The 24,538-nt window shown below is 37.4% G+C and overlaps 1 protein-coding gene across 2 annotated transcripts in view; it reads right to left on the bottom strand.

Moving 5' to 3' along the window:
• The window catches only part of ZNF451 (zinc finger protein 451), an 86,778-nt gene that overhangs the window by 45,999 nt on the left and 16,241 nt on the right, over positions 1–24,538 (bottom strand). The window contains exons 4-5 of one of the 2 annotated variants that reach the window (XM_029242439.1): positions 13,339–13,464; positions 2,792–2,903 (exon numbers count right to left, since the gene is read on the bottom strand). In XM_029242439.1, the coding sequence (XP_029098272.1) occupies positions 2,792–2,903; positions 13,339–13,464 (238 nt within the window). Of the gene's footprint in view, positions 1–2,791; positions 2,904–13,338; positions 13,465–24,538 lie in introns of those variants that run through there. The other variant, XR_003796640.1, reaches the window with a different exon arrangement.

Raw genomic sequence — 24,538 nt, 5'->3', positions numbered from 1 at the left:
ATAAACAAAGAATTGTAAAAACTGCCAGGAGGATTCTAATATATACTCTAGATAGTTTGATTATTATCTTTTATTATTATTTCTTATAAATTGTTTCACTCAAATACCTTAAATATTTCATACAACAAAAAGCTGTGTATTTATCTTTATGGCAACTTCTACGAAGCCCCTAAGCATTTAACTAGAATAAATGTTATTCCTTTAACATCATCTAGTTAAGATCCCCAAATGGTTATATATGTTGAAGGTTTCCATGCTTTTCTGCTGTTTATGGGGGAAATGCCTCTATTAAATGCTGCCAAAATGCTTATAAATGTGTTTTACCAATAAACAACGACTAACATAGCATTAATCATATTAAAAGAGGCATTAACAACAATATACTTTTTTATCTTTAATTTTTTAATGCAGTCAGAATTATAATAATTTTTATTTCCTGTCCATCCACATTCCAGGTGTTGCCTATTAAAACCTTTATTTAACCAAACAGAGGTTCTGGATAAAAATCAAAGTGGAGAAAACAAGCCAGAAAGAAAATAAGCTTTATCTATGGAAAGGCAAAATACAGAGAGATTTAAACAGCTCTTTCCCTTAAATAGTACAGTGTTGTTTTTAAATTACTAAGTAATCAAATGTGTGGAAACTGGCCTAACTATAAAAGTCTATAAAAAATAAAAGATGGATTTCCAGTTTGAGTAATTATAAAGTACTCAAACTACTTCTAATCAAAGAACTGAATTATAATGGTTGGATACTTGGGAACAGATTGAACAAGTCCCTTAATGCTATTGAGAAGTAGAATCTCACTTTTTATAATTGACGAGAACAATGCCATCTCTATTCTCCCCAGCTCTCCTCTCCTCAAAGATCTCAGCATTCTCTGAAGCCCATGTATGGAACTGCACCACACCAAGTATAGCCCAATGCTAAGGCAGCTGTGCTAGCAAAAGACCCCAGACTTCAGTGTTACGGAGTGGCAGGGACCAAGTAAAAAGATAAAACAATCACATAAAAAGAGCATAACTAAAGACCTTAACTCAAGGCACAAGCTTATCAGCCACCAATGAACCAGGTGTCACCTGAAGTGATATACTGATACAATATCACATTTTGCAAAGAATCCTAAAGACACAGCTAAGTGACTCATTTCTTCCCAGAAATATATAAACAGATGCTCATGAATTCAATTTACAATGAATTAAAATATTCTGACAATCTGGAGGCCAGGGATTAGGCCTAAAGGGACATATTACTGGCCCAGCAATCATTCTAGACAAGACTTGAAAGTGTTAGATTCATATGAGATGAACGATTTTTACAAGAGATCTTGTAGATTGAGCCTTGTAGTTCTAGCCCATTTTCCTATCAAAATCACATAGGAATCTTCCCAAATCTACAGATGCCCTAGAATTATCTCTAGTGGTGAGGCCCAGATACGTGTATTTAAGACTCCCAGGTGATTCTGATGCAGCTAAGGACCATAATTTCTAAGTATTTTTTCTAAAGTAGGTCTGGAATGCCAAACAATTCTTTTCTTTAGTTGAATGACAGTCACATTTGGTACCCGAGTTCTAGGCTTCTTTTCTGTGTTCATATGCAAATCCTACAGCCCACTCTTGTATGATATTCAACCAACACTTATTGGACATCTCTATGCTGAGCCTTCTTTTTAGGCACTGACACTAAAACGGATTAATAAGCCTTAGTCTCTGTCCCCACGGAGCATATAAATCTGGTAAAAGACACACACACGTAAACTTATCAATGCAACATAACAGGGTAGAAACTATTTGAGAGAAATGAGTAAAGCACTGTGGGATCAAAGACAGCTGAACAACCAAACTTATGCAGACTAAATAAACCTAGCAACCTCTAGTATTGAATGTTATCTGTAGGGCTAACCCCACAGGCAACTAAGAAGAAAAAAAGAGGAAAGGGTATTTAAAAAGGAGGATGGGGCAAGGTGGGAGTTTGCCAGGCACAAACACATTGGGAGATAAGAAGAAAATACAGTTTCAGGGAGTGGCCAGGTGTTAAAATATCTACAAATTATTGGAATTATTTTAAAAGTTGCAATTTGATTCTATTCAAAGAAAAGCCCTCTGAAAACTACAGAATAAGATACCTAGGTTCAAAGTTGAGCACTGCATACATAGATATTTCTAAGACTTTTTGTAATTAAACTTTCTGCTGGATTGAATCCACAGCTAAGGTTTCTGTGGATATCCCAAGCCTTTAAGGGCTCAGTGGGTCTTCTACAAGACAAGCTAGAAAAGTTGCCATGGTGGCTCTTAAAAATTCTACCAAATTATCTGGTAGGAGGAAAACACTGCACAGTGATTCTTCCAGGAATTTCAGGTCTGCAAAGAGTTAGCAATGAAGAAGCTACCCACTGCTTTTGATAAGCCTCTCACATGGACATTTCCTTAACAAAATATCTACACAGGCTGCACTGACAAATAAAAAAGTAAATGCTAATCCTTTCCATCTCAGCTTAAATTCCACTTCCTTAGAGAAGCCTGACCTCAAGTAACCTGTTACACGCCCTCCCATAGAGGGTAATAACTAGGAGACATATGAATGAATAAATGATCAGCTCAAGGATTACTTATACTCAAAATACACTTTTGCCAAAGTAGGAAGACAATTGGTAAAGTAGTTAAGTATTACTGAACTAAATTTCAATACTTTATGTACTTATTAGCAACTGAATAAAACAGACACAATGTTTTAAGGCTTTAGGGAAGCTTGGTAATCTTATGTTCCACTCTGATCTCTAAAGAATACCTACCTGGCATTTTTAACCATTGGTCCACACACAGTCTCGCTGCTTCTGTATCAGAATGTCCTCGAATAAATTCCAATTCTTGTAACCCATGAGCATGTTGAAAATCTACTTTTTCCTAAAGATATTAAGAAAAAACTCAATTAACCTACGGTTACTAATCCGGTTTCCTTAAGAAAATTATTTTGTCACAACAGCGATCAGAAAATATTGATCATCCTTTATCCCTGTAACTCCACACCTAGAACTCTATCTTAAAGAGGTAAGTCAAACCAAAGGTTCATGCTCTAAGATGTTGATCCCAATGTCATCTACATTTGCACAAAGTTTGCAACAAATTAATCTCCAACAATAGGGTACCATTTAAGTAAATTATGGTGTGTACATTTCATGAAAGTCATTAGAAACACTAACAAAACTTTTTCATTGAAGCAGAAATATACTTTTGATATCAAGTGGGTCACCAAATAGTATTAAACAAATAAGGCCAAATATAAACAAAGATTATTTCAAGCTATATGTAACTCTATCTGCAGAGAGGGAAAAGGCAGAAAATAAATATGATAAACGTCAATGGCTACCTCTGGAATGGAAATATGAATGATTATTTTCATCTTTAACCTTTTATACATTTTCCTTCAGATTTTCCATATATAGTCTGAAGTATACAGAAGCCTATTAAATATTTGTTCAGTGAATAGTATAAGAGCAGACACACATTAGTACTTAAAATGTGCCAGCATAAAGCATCTATTGCATCTAGATCAAAGGCTGGCAAACTTTTTCCATATAAGACCACAGTGTAAATATTTTAGGCTTTGCAGCCCATATAGTCTCTTTTGCAACTACTCAACTCTGCTGCTGCAGCATGAAAGCAGCCATAGATAATATGTAAACAAATGGGCATGGCTATGTTCCAATAAAATTTTATTTATAAAAACAGGCAGTGGGCCAGTGCCAACCACTAAACTAGATGCTTTAGACTGTTACAGTCTCTAAATCTTTCTAGTTACGTTATTGATAAAGCTATTTGCATACTCTAATCATGCTGTATTTAACGAGTAACACTTATTAACCACTTACCACGTGCCAGGCATTGTCTAAAAGCATCTTAGATCTAATTCTCACAATAACTCTATGAGATTGGTACTATTATTGTTCCCATTTTATGATGGGAAAACAGGCACATGAAGGTCAAGTAAATTGCACAAGGATAAATAACAATGCCAGGATTTAAACTCTCGTTCTCCAACCTGATTCTAGAATCCATTCACTTAACCAGTACAGTAAGTCCCCTACACACGAACCTTCAAGATGAGAGCTTTCAAAGATACGAATGTGTGTTTGCATGTTCAGTCAAGTAAGTTAGTTCCCGTGTCTGGCGTACATTGTCACATGCGTGCATACTCTACAACTGGTTGTGATTTTGTGTACTTTACTGTACAGTATTGTATACAGTACGGTAGTACAGTATCTGTATTCAAGCCCAGGATCTCCTCCAGTCAGTAACTCTTCTTGCCTGTTCACTCGATGCCAGCCCCTGTATGCCAGCTGTTGTACTTTTCAAGGTGCTGTACTGTAAGATTTTAAATGTTTTCTTTATATTTTGTGTTTGTTTGTTTCTTACATATTATTTGTGTGAAAAGTATTATAAACCTATTACAGTACAGTACTATATAGCCGATTGTGTTAGTTGGGTATGTAGGCTAACTTTGTTGGACTTACAAACAAATTGGACTTATGAACACGCTCTCAGAATGGAACTCGTTCATAAGTAGGGGACTTACTGTACAACATACTGTGTCTCAAAAAGGTTGTTAAAAAGAAATCACAAATCCACAAATGCTGGATTTGCAAGAAATAGACCAGAATATTGAATGACCTGCTTATCACTATAACAGGATCTTCTATCAGCAAGGGTAAGTAGGGGGACAGGGAGATTCAAGATTTTACTCTGAAAAAAATCTACACAACTTTGTTCTAAGTATGGCCATAGAATACTAATTTTCCAAAGATGTTAATATGCATTATATACATTTTTTAAAATTCTCTGTAATCAAATTAAGTATAGAACCATTGGTTTCAAAACAGAGTTCAAAAGGTCCCTTCTGTGTAGGACTTCTAAAACTTTGAAGTGCTAACACACATGTGATTTTCCTTACAGTGAATACACAGTATCCCAACTTGATAAGTCACCAAATTACTTTTTTTTTTCTCAAAGTGTATCCTATAGGATCAGTGCTCTGGATAACATGCCATGGGAAACAAAATTAGTTTATCCAAAGAAAGTAACATGGCAAGCCTCTGGTAGACTATAAAGACATTTTCTTACGTACAAAGTTAAACCATCTATCAGAAGAGTTCCTTACAAAAATCTTTAAAAAAAAACACCTTAAATTAAATAAATATAATTGAGATTAAATATTACTATATGCCAGCCAATAGCCTACTTATTTTAAACTACTGTCAGTAATTAAAAATAAGCAGGCTTTTTAAAAAGAAAGTTCTCTGGCATTTCTTACAATAGAATTTGAACTCCGTGGCCATACATAGTCAATGCTCAAAAAACATTTGCTGGCTAAAATCACCCCCAAATTAGTCACCCTTTTCCTGTCACCCAGCTATTTCCACACACGTTAGGGGTACATCCCTTCATGCAAGTCATCTTAACTCCTGGAATATCAACAAGCAAAGCTGGTAACTGATCAACTAGTCAAGCACAACACATTATCTCTGAAAGTGATTTATCCAGTGAAGATTTTAACAAATTTTCTTTAAAACCTTTCCATCACAAAAGATGGACAATCCACTTTAACAGTGAGACACCAACAATTCACAAAGGCCTAGAAGAGCTGGAAAACGTTTTCTACCATATTTTTAGTCACAGTTAACACCTACTAAAATTCTGCAAGAATTAGTTTTACTTTAGTTTCATTATCTTCCTTTCGGGTAGTTTTGTTTTCTTATTGTTTTCTGTCATCTAGTTTTAAAAAACAAGTTATACATAAGGAGAATCAAACAAGAAAAAAAAGTCATGAATGAATAGCAAAAAATGAGCTAAAGTATCTGTGTGAGTCAGTTTCTTTCTTAGGAAAGAATGAAATCTAGATAAATTTATTCTTTACAATTGATAAACAAGAATTTCAAAGTTTAAAAAAACTTTCTCAAATGCTAAAGTCTTTAATACAATGAATGAACATTTACATGGGTAAAAGCTGAAACTACCCTTGAGAAAAACCCTACTTGTCATAGTGACTAACAGATTCTGAACTCATCTCAAATGCTTTATTACCTATGTGGTGTTAACACATCTGTAACATCTGATCTGGGAAAAGAAGTTAGCATACTGAGGAAATGGGCAGAAAAGGGGGACAACTTGCAAACCACTCCTCTCTCAAAGAGACTTTGCCCATGACCCATAAATAACACACTTAACATAGTCTGGGGAAAGGATCTTCCTTAAAATTGAATAGTGTTTTTGTTGTCATCTGTTTCTATGTATTTTTTTTATTTCTTCTTTGATTTCTTCAGTGATCTCTTGGTTATTTAGTAGTGCAATGTTTGGCCTCTATGTATTTGTGTTTTTTTACAGTTTATTTTTCTGTAATTAATTTCCAATCTCATAGCGTTGTGGTCAGAAAAGATGCTTGATACAATTTCAACTTTCTTAAATTTTCCAAGGCTTGATTTGTGACCTAAGATGTTATCTATCCTGGAGAATGTTCTGTGTGCACTTGAGAAGCAAGTGTATTCCACCACTTTCAGATGGAATGTCCTATAAATAACAATTGAATCTATCTTGTCTACTGTGTCATTTAAAGCTTGTGTTTCCTTATTTATTTCCTGTTTGGATGATCTGTCCATTGGTGTAAGTGGGGTGTTAAAGTCCCCTACTATTATTGTGTTACTGTTGATTTCCCCTTTTATGGCTGTTAGCGTTTGCCTTATGTATTGAGGTGCTCCTATGTTGGGTGCATAAATATTGATAATTGTTATATCTTCTTCTTGGACTGATCCCGTGATCATTATGTAGTGTTCTTCCTTATCTCTTGTAACAGTCTTTATTTTAAAGTCTACTTTATCTGATACGAGTATTGCTACTCCAGCTTTCTTTTGATTTCCATTTGCGTGGAATATCTTTTTCCACTCCTTCACTTTCAGTCTGTATATGTTCCTAGGTCTGAAGTGGGTCTCTTGCAGACAGCATATATATGGGTCTTGTTTTTGTATACATTCAGCCAGTCTGTGTCTTTTGGTGGGAGCATTTAATCCATTTACATTCAAGGTTATTATCGATATGTATATTCCTATTACCATTTTCTTAATTGTTTTGGGTTTGGTTTTGTGGGTCTTTTTCTTCTCTTGTGCTTCCTGCCTACAGAAGTTCCTTTGGCACTTGTTGTAAAGCTGGTTTGGTGGTGCTGAATTCTCTTCCTTTTGCTTGTCTGTAAAGCTTTTGATTTCTCTATTGGATCTGAATGATATCCTTGCTGGTAAAGTAATCTTGGTTGTAGGTCTTTTTCTTTCATCACTTCAAGTATATCCTGCCACTCCCTTCTGGCCTGCAGAGTTTCTGCTGAAAAATCAGCTGATATTCTTATGGGGATTCCTTTGTATGTTATTCTTTGCTTTTCCCTTGCTGCTTTTAATATTTTTTCTTTGAATTTAATTTTTGTTAGTTTGATTAATATGTGTCTTGGTGCGTTTCTCCTAGGGTTTACTCTGTATGGGACTCTGCACTTCCTGGACTTGGGTGACTATTTCCTTTCCCATGTTTAGGGAATTTTTTCACTATAATCTCTGAATATTTTCTCAGACCCTTTCTTTTTCTCTTCTTCTTCTGGGACCCCTATAATCTGAATGTTGGTGTGTTTAGTGTTGTCCCAGAGGTCTCTCTGAGATTGTCTTCAATTCTTTTCATTCTTTTTGTTTTCTTCTGCTCCTTGGCAGTTATTTGCACCATTCTACCTTCCAGCTCACTTATTCGTTCTTCTGCCTCAGTTATTCTGTTATTGATTCCTTCTACGTATTTTTCATTTCAGTTATTGTGTTGTTCATCTCTGTTTGTTTGTTCTTTAGTTCTTCTAGATCTTTGTTAAACATTTCTTGCATTTTCTCAATCCGTGCCTCCATTCTATTTCCAAGATTCTGGATAATCTTTACTATTACTATCATTACACTGAGTTCTTTTTCAGGTAGGTTGCCTATTTCCTCTACAGTTATTTGGTCTTGCAGGTTTTTACTTGCTCTTTAATGTGTGACACATGCTTTTGTCATCTCTCTCTTTTTTTTTTTTTTTTTTTGATGGTGGGAGTGTGTTCCTGTCTTACTAGTTGTTTGGCCTGAGGCTTCCAGCACTGGAGTTTGCAGGCTGTTGGGTAGAACTGGGTCTTCGTGCTGAGATGAGGACCTCTGGGAGACCTCACTCTGATAAATATTCCCTGGGGTCTGAGGTCCTCTGTTAGCCCAGTAGTTCAGATTCAGAGGCCCAAAATCTATGGGATGCAGCAAAAGCAGTTCTACAAGGGAAATTATAGCAATTCAAGCTCACCTCAAGAAAGAAGAAAAATCTCAAACGATCTAACCCTACACCTAAAGCAACTAAAGAAAGAAGAATGAAGAAAACCCAAAATCAGTAGAAGGAAAGAAATCATGAAGATCAGAGCAGAAATAAATGAAAGAGAAATGAAGAAAACAGTAGCAAAGAATAACAAAACTAAAAGTTGGTTCTTTGAGAAGATAAACAAAATTGATAAAACTTTACCCAGACTCATCAAAAAAAAAAGGGGGGGGGGAGGACACAAATCAATAAAATTAGAAACAAAAGAGGAGAAATCACAACTGACACCGCAGAAATACAAAGGATTATAAGAGACTAGTACAAACAACTATATGCCAATAAAATGGACAACCATGAAAAATGGACAAATTCTTGGAAAGGTACAATTTTCCAAGATTGAACCAGGAAGCATTAGAAAATATAAACAGACCTATCACAAGGAATGAAATTGAAACTGTAATTAAAAATCTTCCAACAGGGCATCCCTGGTGGCGCAGTGGTTGGGAGTCTGCCTGCTGATGCAGGGGACACGGGTTTGTGCCCCGGTCCGGGAAGATCCCACATGCCGCAGAGCCGCTGGGCCCGTGAGCCATGGCCGCTGAGCCTGTGCGTCCAGGGCCTGTGCTCCGCAACAGGAGAGGCCACAGCAGTGAGAGGCCCGCGTACCGCAAAAAAAAAAAATCTTCCAACAAACGAAGGTCCAGGACCAGATGGCTTCACAGGCAAATTCTATCAAATATTTAGCAAAGAGCTAACACCGATCCTTCTCAAACTCTTCCAAAAAACCGCAGAGGAACAAACACTCCCAAATTCGTTCTACGAGGCCACCATCACCCTGATACCAAAACCAGACAAAGATGTCACAAAAAAAGAAAATTACAGACCAATTTCACTGATGAACATAGATGCAAAAATCCCCAACAAAATACTACAAACAGAATCCAACAGCACATTAAAAGGATCATGCACCATGATCAAGTAGGATTTATCCCAGGAATGCAAGGATTCGTCGATATATGCAAATCAATCAATGTGATACACCATATTAACAAATTAAGGAATAAAAACCATATGATCATCTCAACAGATGCAGAAAAAGCTTTTGACAAAATTCAACACCAATTTATGATAAAAACTCTCCAGAAAATGGGCATAGAGGGAACCTACCCCAACATAATTAAGGCCATATATGACAGACCCACAGCAAACATCATTCTCAATGGTGAAAAACTGAAAGCATTTCCACTAAGATCAGGAACAAGACAAGGATGTCCACTCTTGCCACTCTATTCAACATAGTTTTGGAATTCCTAGCCATGGCAATAAGAGAAGGAAAAGAAATAAAAGGAAAACAAATTGAAAAAAAGAAGTAAAACTGTCACTGTTTACAAATGACATGATACTATACATAGAAAATCCTAAAGATGCCACCAGAAAATTACTAGAACTAATCAATGAATTTGGTAAGGTTGCAGGATACAAAATTAATGCACAAAAATCTCTTGCATTACTATACGCTAACAAAAAATCAGAAAGAGAAATTAAGGAAACAATCCCATTTACCATAGCAACAAAAAGAATAAAATACCTAAGAATAAACTTACCTACGGAGGCAAAAGACCTATACTCAGAAAACTATAAAACACTGATGAAAGAAATCAAAGATGACATAAACAGATGGAGAAATATACCATGTTCTTGGATTGGAAGAATCAATATTGTGAAAATGACTATACTACCCTTAGCAATCTACAGATTCAGTGCAATCCCAACTGGATTCAGTGCAAACTACCTACCAATGGCATTCTTCAAAGAATTAGAACAAAATATTTTACAATTCGTATGGAAACACAAAAGACCCCAAATAGCCAAAGCAATCTTGAGAAAGAAAAACAGGGCTAGAGGAATCAGGCTCCCCGACTTCAAACTATACTACAAAGCTACAGTAATCAAGACATTATGGTACTGGCAAAAAAACAGAAATACAGATCAATGGAACAGGATAGAAAGCCCAGAGATAAACCCATGCACAATATGGTCACCTAATTTATGACAAAGGAGGCAAGAACAATACAATGGCGAAAAGACAGCCTCTTCAATAAGTGGGGCTGGGAAAACTGGACAGCTACATGTAAAAGAATGAAATTAGAACAATACCGAACACCATATACAAAAATAAACTCAAAATGGATTAAATACCTAAATGTAAGACCAGACACTATAAAACTCTTAGAGAAAAACATACGAAAAACACTCTTTGACATAAACCACAGCAAGATCTTTTTTGACCCACCTCCTAGAGTAATGAAAATAAAAACAAAAATAAACAAATGGGACCTAATTAAACTTCCTGCACAGCAAAGGAAACCAAAAACAAGACGAAAAGACAACCCTCAGAATGGGAGAAAATATTTGCAAATGAAGCAACGGACAAAGGATTAATCTCCAAAATATATAAACAGCTCATGCAGCTCAATATTAAAAAAGCAAACAACCCAATCAAAAAATGGGCAGAATACCTAAATACACATTTCACCAAAGACATACAGATGGCAAAGAGGCACATGAATAGATGCTCAACATCACTAATTATTAGAGAAATGCAAATCAAAACTACAATGAGGTATCACCTCATAAGGGTCAGAACGGCCAACATCAAAAAATCTACAAACAATAAATGTTGGAGAGGGTGTGTAGAAAAGTGAACCTTTTTGCACTGTTGGTGGGAATGTAAATTTATACAGCCACTATGGAGAATAGCATGGAGGTTCTGTAAAAAAACTAAAAATAGAATTACCATATGACCCAGCAATCCCACTACTGGGCATATACCCTGAGAAAATCATAATTCAAAAAGACACAGGTACTCCAATGTTCATTGCAGCACTATTTACAATCGTCAGAACATGGAAACAACCTAAATGTCCAATGACAGATGAATGGATAAAGAAGTTGTGGTATGCATATACGATGGAATAGTACTCAGCCATAAAAAGGAACAAAATTGAGTCATTTTTAGAGATGTGGATGGACCTAGAGTCTGTCATACAGAGTGAAGTAAGCCAGAAAGAGAAAAACAAATACCATATATTAACACATATTACGTGGAATCTAAAAATGGTACAGAGGAACCTATTTTTAGGGCAGGAATAGAGATGTAGAGAACGGACTTGTGGACACAGTGAGGGGAACAGGAGGGTGGGACGAATTGAGAGATTAGGTTTGACATAAATATACTACCATGTGTAAAATACATAGCTAGTGGGAACCTGCTGTATAGCACAGGGAGCTCCTCTTGGTGCTCTGTGATGACCTAAATGGGTGGGTGGGAGGGAGGTCCGAGAGGGAGGGGAAACAGGTATACACATAGCTGATTCACTTCATCGTACAGCAGAAATTAACACATTGTAAAGCAATTTTGCTCAAAAAAAAAAAAAAGATTTGATCATAACGAAACTAACACCGTAAATCAACTACACTCCAGTAAAAATTTTTTTAAAAAAATTGAACAGTGTCTCTACCAGGAAAGAAAGAACCCGTTTTTTTAAAAAGTATCACTAATTTAGGCTTCCCTGGTGGCGCAGTGGTTAAGAATCCACCTGCCAATGCAGGGGACACAGGTTCAAGCCCTGGTCCAGGAGGATCCCACATGCCGCAGAGCAACTAAGCCCGTGCTCCACAACTACTGAGCCTGCGCTCTAGAGCCCGCAAGCCACAACTACTGAGCCCGTGTGCCACAACTACTGAAGCCTGTGCGCCTAGAACCTGTGTTCCGCAACAAGAGAAGCCACCGCAATGAGAAGCTCACGCACCGCAACGAAAGAGTAGACCCCACTCACCACAAGTAGAGAAAGCCCGGGTGCAGCAACGAAGACCCAAAGCAACCAAAAATAAAATAAATTTATAGAAAAAAAACAGTATCACTAATGTATTAAGCATTTTAAACATACAATTAGAATACTATGCTCTAATTTAACTGGTATTACATTATAAAGTTAAAGTCCCCAAACAAAGCTACTTCTAAATTTAAAGAAGACTAATGTATTCTACATTAGATTGGGAGATACTAAAATAGAGGCAACAGAAATATATAAATCCCTTTATAATAAGCAATGGAACAAGGAATCAAAAACATACAAGGTAAAATTATGCCATGATTTCTATTTCCATTTTTAAACTCCCAGTAGGATTTTTTTTTACCCAACTTGCCAACATTCTACTCCTAACAGACATTTGGCAATATTGGGGAAGTTCTTTAAGGTAATTTCATTTGGTGCCTTCTAAAGCAGTCAAGGGACTTCCCTGGCGGTCCAGTGGTTTAAGACTTCGCCTTCCAATGCAGGGGGTGCGGGTTCAATCCCTGATTGAGGAGCTAAGATCCTACATGCCTCGCGGCCAAAAAACCAAAACATAAAACAGAAGAAATATTATCACAAATTCAGTAAAGACTTTAAAAATGGTCCACATCAAAAAAAAATCTTAAAAAAAATAAATAAAGCAAGTCAAGGTTTTAAAACGTTTATATCATGCAAGAGTCTAAATTAGGCTTCATTTTCCACGTAGTAGCTCTTCTACCACACTAATTCAATAATCTGAAGGGAGAGGCTGAAGTGAAAGTGGTCTGGCTGTACTTAGTAGAAAATAACCTTTCAACAGCTTCTATCTACAGAAGCCCTGATAAACTGTGATAAAGTAACTAGAAACCCTTAACTGCTCACCAGCTTAAGGAATCCCATGATTTTTAATTCCCAAAAATAAAGTCCACTTAATTCTATTTTTTCTTTTTTTGTCTGTATACATGTATGAGCAGAATCCAACAAACAAAAACAAATGTAAAAGGCCGTCATGAATTACTACTAAACTCAGTGAGCTATGTAGACTTCATGCTGAACTTGGATCCAATTATACATTTTTTGATTATACAAGCACCTCTTTAACTTTCTTATAAACAACTCTATAATCTGGTAAAATATCAGTTAAAACAGCCACATACCCTGAATGCTCTATTCTTCTCTTCTTTCTGCTGTTTCTCCACTTCAACATGGCGGGCTAGACGAGCCAGAGTCAAGGCGACTTTATCCTTCTGATGGTCAATATGGTCTTTATGCTTAACGTTATCCTATAATTGAAAAAACAAGTTTCATTCCTTCTAGTTAACAAAATTAGCTTTGGAATAACATATATCCACTTACCAAAGAGTTACTGTACTAAAGAAGTATGGACACCAATGGGGGAAAGAGGCTGGGGGAGTGTGATGAATTGGGAGATTGGGACTGACATATATACACTAATATGTATAAAATGGATAACTAATAAGAACCTGCTGTATAAAAAAATAAATAAAATTCAAAAAAAGAACTATTTACTTTTTTAATTTAATTTTTATTTTATATTGGAGTATAGTTGATTTACAATGTTGTGTTAGTTTCAGGTGTACAACAAAGTGGTTCATTTATATTGATACATATATCTATTCTTTTGCAGATTTTCCCCCACAGGTTATTACAGAATATTGAGTACAGTTCCCTGTGCTATACAGTGGGTCCTTGTTGATTAAGGAACTAATTACTTTTATCATTATCAAATTTCTAAGAACCTGTCTTGTTTTATATTTTAAAATTGTGGTATTTTGTAGGACAGCCAGTCACCCACCAGCATCTTTGTTTTTCAAAAAGTTACATAACCTATTAATCATCCTTATTTACTTTATGATCATCTGGATATTGAAAAGTTTGGCATTGCTTTGCTCTGAGCCCATAAGGTAATGCCAAGCCATTGGTCCACCCCCTAAAAGTCTAATAGCACCAACCCCCTTGGTTCTGGCTTTTCAGCAATTCCTAGACAGTATTTATGTAAGAAAAATTATTGATTAAAAAGAATAGCTCTAACTTCTGTTTTCTGGCTCAACATGTAAAGAATGAGCTTAGAAGTCACCACTCCATCCTAACAAGTAAAAAGCTTGAAACAAACTGTAAAATTAACAGCCTCTCTTAGATCCACCATAGAAGTGAGGTCACAGTGTAAGTGACTGATGCAAAAATGGGAGAGACAGAGGGGCAGATACAGAGAATCACAACTGAGTGGAGCAGAAACCCAGGGTGGAAACCTCAGCAGGACCAGTGCTGGGGAGGAAAACCTGAACTGTAACTGACCAAGTGCTGGAAGCTCAGTGTTGTCAAGTATTAACAAGACTTAAACTCCAGAGGGACCCAGTCAAGGAGGGGGACCTTACTCTTTTTGTGAGTTTACCTTCAGAAGCTCTACCAGGTTCTCACAGTGACGACTGGAGAAAAATCCCACCTTGTTTCCAGCAGGGGGAGATGAAAAGTAAGCATTTCAAAATATGTCAGAGCGTTCTGTCCTTAACGATGCCTGGTCTCAAGAGAAACTACTTCAAGAGAGCCTGACCGACCTGGGAGACGGGAAATAGGCCATTTCAGGCCACTGCAGCCACCCTCCCAGGTGAGGGGAAGGCCTGAGAAGCACCACCGGGTTCCCAGTCCAGGCGCACAGGCTCTCCAAGGCTGAGACCAGGCACACAGAGCACCACCACTCCCCCAGCCTTACCACTCATCACTAAAGGCCGGTTTACCAAAGTTCCCTTGACCCACGACAGCATGCCCAACTTTCAACAAGAAAATTACAAGGATACCAAAGGGCAAAAAACACAGTTTGAAGAGGCAGAGCGAGCAAAGAATGGTAGACCTGGCAAAGACGTTGGAATTATCAGACCAGGAATTTAAAACCACCATGATCACTATGCTGAGGGCTCTGATGGAAAAAATAGACAACCTGTAAGAACAGATGTGTAATGTAAGAGAGATGGAAATCCTAAGAGAGAACCAGGAAGAAATCAGAGATCAAAAACACCACAACAGAAATGAACAGTGCCTTTCATGGCTCACCAGCAGACTGCACACCACCAAGGAAAGAATCTGCGTGCCTGAGAATATGTCAACAGAAAGTTCCAAAACTGGAAGACAAAGAGAAAAAAGACTGAAAAAAAAAAAAAACCCCAGAATATCCAAAAACTGTTACAAAAGATGTATGCATAATGGGAATACCAGGGGAAGAAAGAGAGAAAGGAACAGAGGAACTATTTGACACAATAACGACCAATAATTTCCCCAAATTAATATCAGACACCAAACCACAAATCAAGGAAGAAATAAAACCCTCTTTCTTTGCAGAAGAAATGCTCTTCCTAAGAAAAACAACATGCAAATAAACCACACAGTAGTTAGGAGTGAAGTAACCTGTGTTTTGAGATATTTATAACAGCTTTATTCATAAACTTTATTTGTAACAGCTTTATTCATAAGCAACAAAGCACCTTTAGTAGGTTAATGGATAAACTGTATACATCCAGATGATGGAATATTATTCAGTGCTAAAAAGAAATGAGCTACCAAGCCATGAAAAGACATGGAGGAATACCTAAATACATATTACTAGATGAAAGTAGCCAATCTGAAAAGGCTATTTACTGTATGGTTCCAACTATATGGCATCCTGGAAAAGGCAAAACTATGGTGACAGTAAAAAAAGATCAGTGGCTGTCAGGGGTTAGGGGAGAGGGAGGGATGAATTGGCAGGGTACAGAGGATTTTTAGGGTAGGAAATCTATTCTATACGACACTATAAAGGTAGACACCTTATTACATTTGTCCAAACCCATAGAATGTACAGTACCAAGAGTGAACCCGAATGCAAACTACAGACTTTGGGTAATAACATGTCACCACAGGCTCACTGATTATTCCAAATGTACTACTATGTTGGGGGAAGTTGATAATGGGGGAAGCTTTATTGAGGGGTGGGGAGGTATAGGGGAGATCTCTTCCACTTTTTTTTTTTTGCTGTGAACCTAAAACTTTTCTAAAACATAAACTCTATTTTTATTTATTTATTTATTTATTTATGACTGCATTGGGTCTTAGCTGTGGCATGCGGGCTTCTCTCTAGCTGTGGTGCGTGGGCTCCAGAGCGCATGGGCTCTGCAGTTGCGGCACGCGGGCTCTCTAGTTGTGGTGTGTGGGCTCAGTAGTTGCGGCACACGGGCCCAGCCGCCCCATCTCATGCGGGATCTTAGCTCCCTGACCAGGGATCAAACCCGTGTCCCCCGCACTGGAAGGCAGACTCCCAACCACTGGACCACCAGGGAAGTCCCCATAAACTCTATTAAAAATGTTTTTCTAGGGCTTCCCTGGTGGCACAGTGGTTGAGAATCTGCCTGCCAATGCAGGGGACACGGGTTCAAGCCCTGGTCTGGGAAGATCCCACATGCCACGGAGCAACTGGGCCAGTGAGGCACAATTACTGAGCCTGCGCGTCTGGAGCCTGTGCTCCGCAACAAGAGAGGCCGCGATAGTGAGAGGCCCGTGCACCGCAATGAAGAGTGGCCCCCGCTTGCCACAACTAGAGAAAGCCCTCGCACAGAAACGAAGATCCAACACAGCCATAAATAAATAAATAAATAAATAAATTTAAATCATATGGGCTTCTATAAAAAAAAAAAAATGTTTTTCTAGGGACCTCCCTGGTGGTCTAGTGGGTAAGACTCCACGCTTTCAATGCAGGGGGCCAGGGTTTGATCCCTGGTCAGGGAACTAGATCCCGCGTGCAGCAACTAACAGTCTGCATGCCATAACGAAGATCCCGCATGTCACAACTAAGACCTGGCACAGCATGCATGCATGCATAAATAAATAAATATTAAATAAATATAAATAAATTTTTTTTAAATGTTATTCTACCAGAAAGATTGTGTTACTAACTAAAATATCCCTTTTTAGGCAAATCAATCATATATGTACAACCCAAATTTTATCTAAATTGGGATATAGTTGCATCAACCAAATCAAACAGCAGGTGTGATTTTCCAAGTACACAGAAGTTCCACTGAAGTGAGCATATGTAACAAGGCCGAGGTGGTATTTTTAGTACAAGGCTACATCATTGCAGTAAAGAATGTTCACAGGATCACTTTGGGTAGAAGTAGTCCCAAACTAACTTTCTGACCACTTGGCCAGCCTATACCACTGCACCAGGTAGTAGGTGGCATCTTACCAACTTCAAAATGTCCTTTTACAAGTCACAGGACAATGCAGCTTACTAAAAATGATAGTCATAAAAATTTATTTATCTGAGCTCTGATCCTGAGATAAGTTTATCTCTGTCTTAAAAGCAAATGAAATTTACTCTTTGGGAAGATAAAAAATTAATCTCTTTAAAATGTGGGTACTACCTTGAGAAGAAAATGTAGCGGAGCACAGGCTCCGGATGCGCAGCCTCAGCGGCCATGGCTCACGGGCCCAGCCGCTCCACGGCATGTGGGATCTTCCCAGACCGGGGCACGAACCCATGTCCCCTGCATCGGCAGGTGGACTCTCAACCACTGCGCCACCAGGGAAGCCCTAAAAGAATTTTTAATTTAAGGAAGTTAACAGTATTTAAACATGGACCTAGAGTGTGTTAGTTTTCCTGACAGCGATGACATTTTATTTAAGTTTTAAACGCTAGCAAAAGTCATGCTTGGAAGGCCAGGTAAACCAAGGTCATGTTAACACATGAGGTAGACAAGGTGCAAATTAGGATTTACTGACAAAATATGTTGTTGTGTCACAACAATGTGAATATTCTGGAGACAGGAAGAAGGCCATGTTTTGGGTTAATTAAGGTTAATTAAGGTAATTAAGGTAATCCTAATCCAGGAAGAATTACCTTGAATTGATGGTTCCACTATCATTTTACGTTTTCCCGAACCACGACAAAATAACCATTCTGAATTATTTCCCAAGTTATACTCATTCAGGAAAACTTTACATAACATTTATTCTTCTTAAGGTTTACATTAAAGCACAAGTAATGATCCTCTGATTTACACTGTAAATTATAAACTCTGGATGCAAAGCTAAATGAAAACTAATGCCAGAAATACAGCAATTATATATCCTACAGGAAAAATTTTTAGTAATCCACTAGTCAAAATGTAAGTATGCTCCTAAAACTTTACCCCCTTCAAGCTATATACATATGCTAGGAAGATAAATTATTTAGCCCTTTAATCAACATTTAAACTTTTGTTTGGATCTCTTCAACTTCATTCTAAAATTAACCTCTAGCCCTAGAACTTTACCTTTTAAAGGTCAAGTAAGTATAACCTGTTGGTATTATTGTTAAAATTATTTTTCTTATATTTAGCTATCAGTAGCCTGTTGTCTTTTATTTAACTATATGGTTATGTCAAAACAGGATTACTTACGTTATTTCTAATTAATTCTGCTGATCTGTTTATTAACTTTCATGACTTTGAAGGGCTCAAAAGACCTTACGGCCCTGATGCTTTCTGAAAACAAAAGGCATTCAGAATTGTGTTTGGTCTCCTTCTCCTTCCCCTCTAAGGTGGGTTAGTTTCCAGGAAAAAAAAGAAAAAAAAGAACTCTGGCTACCTACACTGAAAGCAGAAAAGCAGATCTGAAAGACAATCTGTTGCAAGTAGATGAAAAGAAATGGTAGCTAGAGAAAGGAAGAACTTCAGCTTTGAAATCTTTGCCATTTAAAAATGACAAAATGGAAGTACTTTAAACAAGAATGTGTTAAAGAGGAAAGAAATTAAGCATGTGCAGCAGGGTGATATTCATTTGATATTTTTCCATCACAAACTTGGGTTGGGGATCAAGGTTGCTGGTTAAAGCCAGGCATGAGTAATAGGTTATCTATGAACACTCACTCTCTCCAGAAAGCCAAGTCCCTGGGATTTCCATTGTTAGTGATCCAAAATGAGGGCTGGCCTCAGATCTCACTGAATTACATTCTTCTGTGGTTCTGGAAGAACATATCGGCATTGGAAAAACAGAGGGATCATTGATATTAAAATGCATGTTAGCGATTTAACCCATTAGGCCACAGAAGGCCTTATTTTGCACAGAAGTTTAACTGGTAATTCAAAGAATCAATATGTTCAGAAATAAGTTTTAACTGATCAGAACACGGGGGAAAAACTTACTGCAGGCCACCTTGTTACTGACCCAACTGCAGAACCAAAGCTACAGAACTGTCAGAATATGGGCAGAAAGTGAACCGATTTCAGGCTACATGAAAATGTCTTAAATGTTTCCTGTAGAACTAAGATGAAAAGGGGCCAATATATCTTTCAGTTTGCGAATTTCCACCATTCCGTTAGTGCCACAATGCTGAATTGTAATTTAATGTGAAATCACAAAATTCCAGGATTCTTCTTAGGCTATATTTGCCAATCTCCCCCAAAGCCTATAGTCTAAAGAAGCTTTTAGGCCCTTGGAGTTTTTCTAAGGGAGGTCAGGCTTTCAGACATGTAACTTCTCAAACTAGAAATGGAATTGGCTCCCAATGGTAAGAATAATGGGCTCTCAGTTTCATTTAGAATGTTAGCAGCTACAGATCTTCAGTCACCCTTCTTGAAGCACTTGTTGTGATTACCCTGGATTAACTTCTATATTAAATACTACTAAAGAGTAATATTAAAGAGTCCACAATGATAGCAAATGACCAGCAAGAAAGTGTATCCACTCAGTTATCTGGGGGGAGAAGCATAGGAAAGGAAAGTCCTAAGACATATATTGGGGAGGGGAGAGTCTCTATTTGCCTCTCTCTCTCTCTCTCTCCCCCCTCTCCCCCCCTCCCTCTCTCTCTCTCTCCCCCCTCCCTCTCTCTCTCTCTCTCTCTCTCTCTCTCTATATATATATATTATATATATATTTATATATTATATATATATATTATATATATATTTATATATTATATATATATTATATATATATATTTATATATTATATATATATATATTATTTTGGCCGTGCCACATGGCATGCAGGATCTTAGTTCCCTGACCAGGGATCAAACCTGCACCCCCTGCAGTGGCAGCGTGGAGTCTTAACCACTGGACTACCAGGGAAGTCCCTATTTGCCAATATTTTAGATCACTTCTCTGAGTCAGTTTTTCTTCCATACCCACCCCCTCCCATTGGGGAAGTTTGTGGGGTCCTAACAATTAAGGAGAAAGCTGTAAAGCCAGAAAAGGTTAAAGAGTAGATTCTAGTTCAGTCCCTATGAAATTTTTTTTAACTAAAATGATGGTTTTAAAAAATGGGAAGCAGAGGTATGATTCCAATGACATAGTCCAACATACCAAAATCCGTGGGTGATCAGGAGTTGGAAGGTTACAAAATGAGGGCCACACTGGGTACAGGAAGGAAAGCTGTTCCAGAACCTCAGAAGCCAGGTTAATATGGCCTTTCCCTGCAACCCTGTCTATGCTCACCCCTGGACACTACGAAATTCTTATATACAAAGCAAATTTGGGTTGTGTCCTAGAAATGACAGCAGATTAAGGATACTGGTTATATCTGAGTGCACATATCCATGAAAGCTAAGCATATTTAGGAGAAAATAAGCAAGAATTCTTCTGTTTTAGAGGACAATGTTTATCTTTTAATGGAGCTTGGCAGTCACAGCAAAAATTCCAAGTCCAGAAATAGATAACTTGGGCGGGAAGGGAAGAGGGCTTTCTTCTGATATCTAATCTGTAATAGTGGGATTCAGTGGGTCTCCATAATTGGGGAGCGGACAGGGAAGGAAAGAAAGCCTGATATAGAATTCCCTTATTTTGTCAAGTAAGGGTATTTTTAAAAAAGGAACTAATATCAATGGTCAGCATTGTGACTTTTCATTTCATAAGAATGAAGACACAAACTTGAGCTAATACTTCAAAATTTCCCTCAGTAGTCTCATTATTGAATAAACTTAACCTTGTGAAAACTAGTTGCACTATCCTGATTTTTCTCTTTTTGCTACAAATAACCACTTCAAACTTGAAATCAGTTCAAGTGAACGTGAAACCGGTTCTGGCCATGGACTCACAATCTTGCTCATAAAAGATCATCAGGAATAACGTCCAATGAAAATTCTACTATTTAGGCAAAAATTTTACCAAAGCAATTAATACTTTCATATACTAATCAAGTTTAATGAGCTAACAAAGATTTCCTGGAAACTATTAAAATTTCTAACATTGCTATGGAACTGTGACCTGCTATGTGAACCATAAAATAAATGCACACCAAATCTTTAAATAAGCAAATTAATGGCACAGCACAAAATCCCACTTGTCAATGAAGCTATAACGTATATATTTCAATGTCTTTTTTCCACATCATTTGTATTTGTTTTTAAGTGAAAATGATCCCATTTTTTGTAAAAATATTTAGAAGAAACCAAATCCAGAAGGCTATAAATCAAAATGTTAACAGTAGTTATTTCTGTCTAGAGGGTTTCTTTTTCCTTTTTATCTCTATTTTCTAATATTTCTGCATTAGAATATGCTATAAAATTGTTAAGAAAATTTTAATTACTAATGAACAAGACTGTATAAAGACAAAAAGTCTCGAGGATCTCAATCTTTTGTTTGGAAATGTAATGAATTTGGCTTAAATCACTACTTTTTACCTTTTAAAAATATAAGTTTAACATGTATCCTTCATAAACGCAAATGGAAATTTTGTCTCTAAAAGGAACATAATGTTGTATATAACTTTTTCCCTCCAGGTTTCTTTCTGTATCTAGAAGTGCAAAGACTGGATTACATTATTGCCCAAACATAACAGAAACAGGTATTAATCAAGAATTAGGGCAAGCCATTTTCAGTTCAACAGGCTGAACAGAATTCCTGAAACAACTGCTTTACTTCATACAAACTCCAGTTTCAAAGCCTGCTTCTCATTGCCCATCCCTTCAAAGCTTGGGTCTCTAGTTTGGTCTTATGAGGTTTACACTCCCAGAATAAGTTCTGTTTACCAGAATCTCCTTGTACCCAACTTATAACTGAAACCACACCCCAAATAACATTTTGAAAAGCAACAATTTTTCTCAAGAATTTTATATTCAAATACAGATAGAACATAAGAGATAAACCAGCAAAGCTGTACAATATTTATTTACCATCTCCAGCAGCAAAGCTTTAAAACCAGGAAACAACCCTTTTGTACAAAGCAATCTCCTTCCCACCCCCAAACTGGTTAGTGTTTACAAATACAAAGTACATGGAACATATGCCTTATAGGAACAAATCTTAAAACATACATATAGATATACACCATTCTGTAAAGTACTACTCAGTGAAGAAGGCTCGTACCACCAAACCTCTTCAATAAGATTCTTCCTACAATCTTTTGGGTTAATAACCAATATCTATATTTGTAAAACTCCCCTCCTAGGCAGAATGATTTTGATTCTCTTTAGACACAGGACCCCCCCAACCCCCAAAAAAACAACCTTGGAACTTAGGAGAATTTTTTAGTATCTCCTACTATGAAGCTGTGACAAAACAAAAGAGAGTTACAATGTTTCAACCCTTAGTGCCACTGCTCTACCTCTGGCACAGTAAGAAAAGAAAGAATTGTGGAGAGAGATAAGAAAAGGTGAAAGTAGCAACCAGAGCAAGGAAAGAAACTCAAAGCAGAGAAAAAACAAAAAGGAAGTTGACAAAAAGTGCTCTAGGTGCTGCTGGAGATGCCACTGGCACAAGGTTCACAGGCCCTGTGCAACACATCTCCAATCTCCTGAAAAGCAACATTTTTTAAAGAAATACCTTCATTTTCTCCAAGTCCACACTCAAATATCGGTAAGCCAATGCACAGGGAAACAAGCCGCACTGAGCTGCAGTGAGGAACATGGCCCACAGGTGGTCCTGCAGTGTGCACCTGCCCACCATGATGGAATGCCCCTCCCTCTTCAGCAGCAGCATCCTGTTCATCACCAAATCTGTTCTCCCCCAGGGCCCCAGTTTGTTGTCACTGCTGGAGCCGTCCCTGGGGCTAGAGGTGCACTGATGGAGAGCTTTCCTTTGGCTCAGTTCAAGGAAAAAAAGGAACTGCTTAGATGTCCATAGTGGACAAAGAAACTTCTAGACAGACTACTTCTATGACCTTACAAGTAATGGCTACGTATCTTAGTACACTTGGAATAGGTAGGAACCAATACATTCTCATGTACATTTATCCTTTCTTCAACCTGATCTCCTCCAATTGCGCCCATAGCGGCTGTTCCTTACAATTCTGAAAAAACAGATACACGATGTTCCCCACACTCATGCACACACTGATTCCTTCACCTGAATGTCTGGCTCCTGTTTCTCCACTAGCCCAATCCCGTTCCAACCCCGTTCCAAACCACAGCTCAAGCATCTGGTAAGAAAAGTTTTCCTGGACCACTTCAGATGGCCCTCTCTTTTGTTCCAACCTCATCATAGGCATTCCTCTAAATAGAACAATTACACTGTGTTGGTATTTCTTTCTCAAGAGAATATACCATCTCTTATTAACCCCCAGTATCCACAGACCTTCCTCAGGGCCTGCTTGCACATAGCAGGTACTGACTGTTTCCATCAGAGACACAAAATGACAAAATACCATCCATCAAAAATTGTATACACATACCTATACATTCTAGCTCTTCATTCTACATTATTTTTAATTTTTTTCTTATTGTTTATTATGAGCACTTGCACTTAAGAGACTATTTTATTTTAAATACATCTTTCAATGACTTAATCCATTGTTGGGCTTGTATTATATGTAGCTTAATGGTTCAGCCTTAAAAAAAACTGTAAACAAGGGGAAAATGACGTGATGACATGAAATGAACTATTATATACTATTAAATACATCTTAAGGTATATCTGTATTTATATCCAATACCATCCCACAGTTATGAGAAATCTACAAATGTGGGTAGAAACAGCATAACCACTATAGAAAGGAAATTTGTATCAGGCTTTGAAGTTCCAGGCATTATTACCTCATTTGAGAGTAGGAAAACTTAGTCTCAGAGAATAAGTGACTTGCTAATACTCATATTAAGATCTTTGGAATTCAAATACCATGTGCTTAGCATTCCACCTTCCTTTCATTAAGCCAGTATCCTCAAGACATCAGTTAAAAAAAAATTTAAGTGTATATCTGAAACAAAAAGCGTATAACAAAAGAGGTACAACAAAGAAAAACACAAGCATCAAGAACTATGACTGAAATGATCAGTGCTGAAAATGAATGGGACACAAATAAGAAATCCATGAAACAGAAGCCAACGACAACGTATCCAGAAATCATCTCAGTCCAGCACAGTGAAGACTCAATGTGAGAATGAAGGTTAGGGTT

This window comes from Monodon monoceros, unplaced genomic scaffold (assembly GCF_005190385.1).
Source record: "Monodon monoceros isolate NGI ecotype Baffin Bay Population unplaced genomic scaffold, NGI_Narwhal_1 Super_Scaffold_3, whole genome shotgun sequence".
Classification (NCBI taxonomy): Eukaryota; Metazoa; Chordata; class Mammalia; order Artiodactyla; family Monodontidae; genus Monodon; species Monodon monoceros.
Note: the sequence above shows the minus strand (reverse complement) of the source record. Positions and strands in the feature narration are given on the sequence as shown.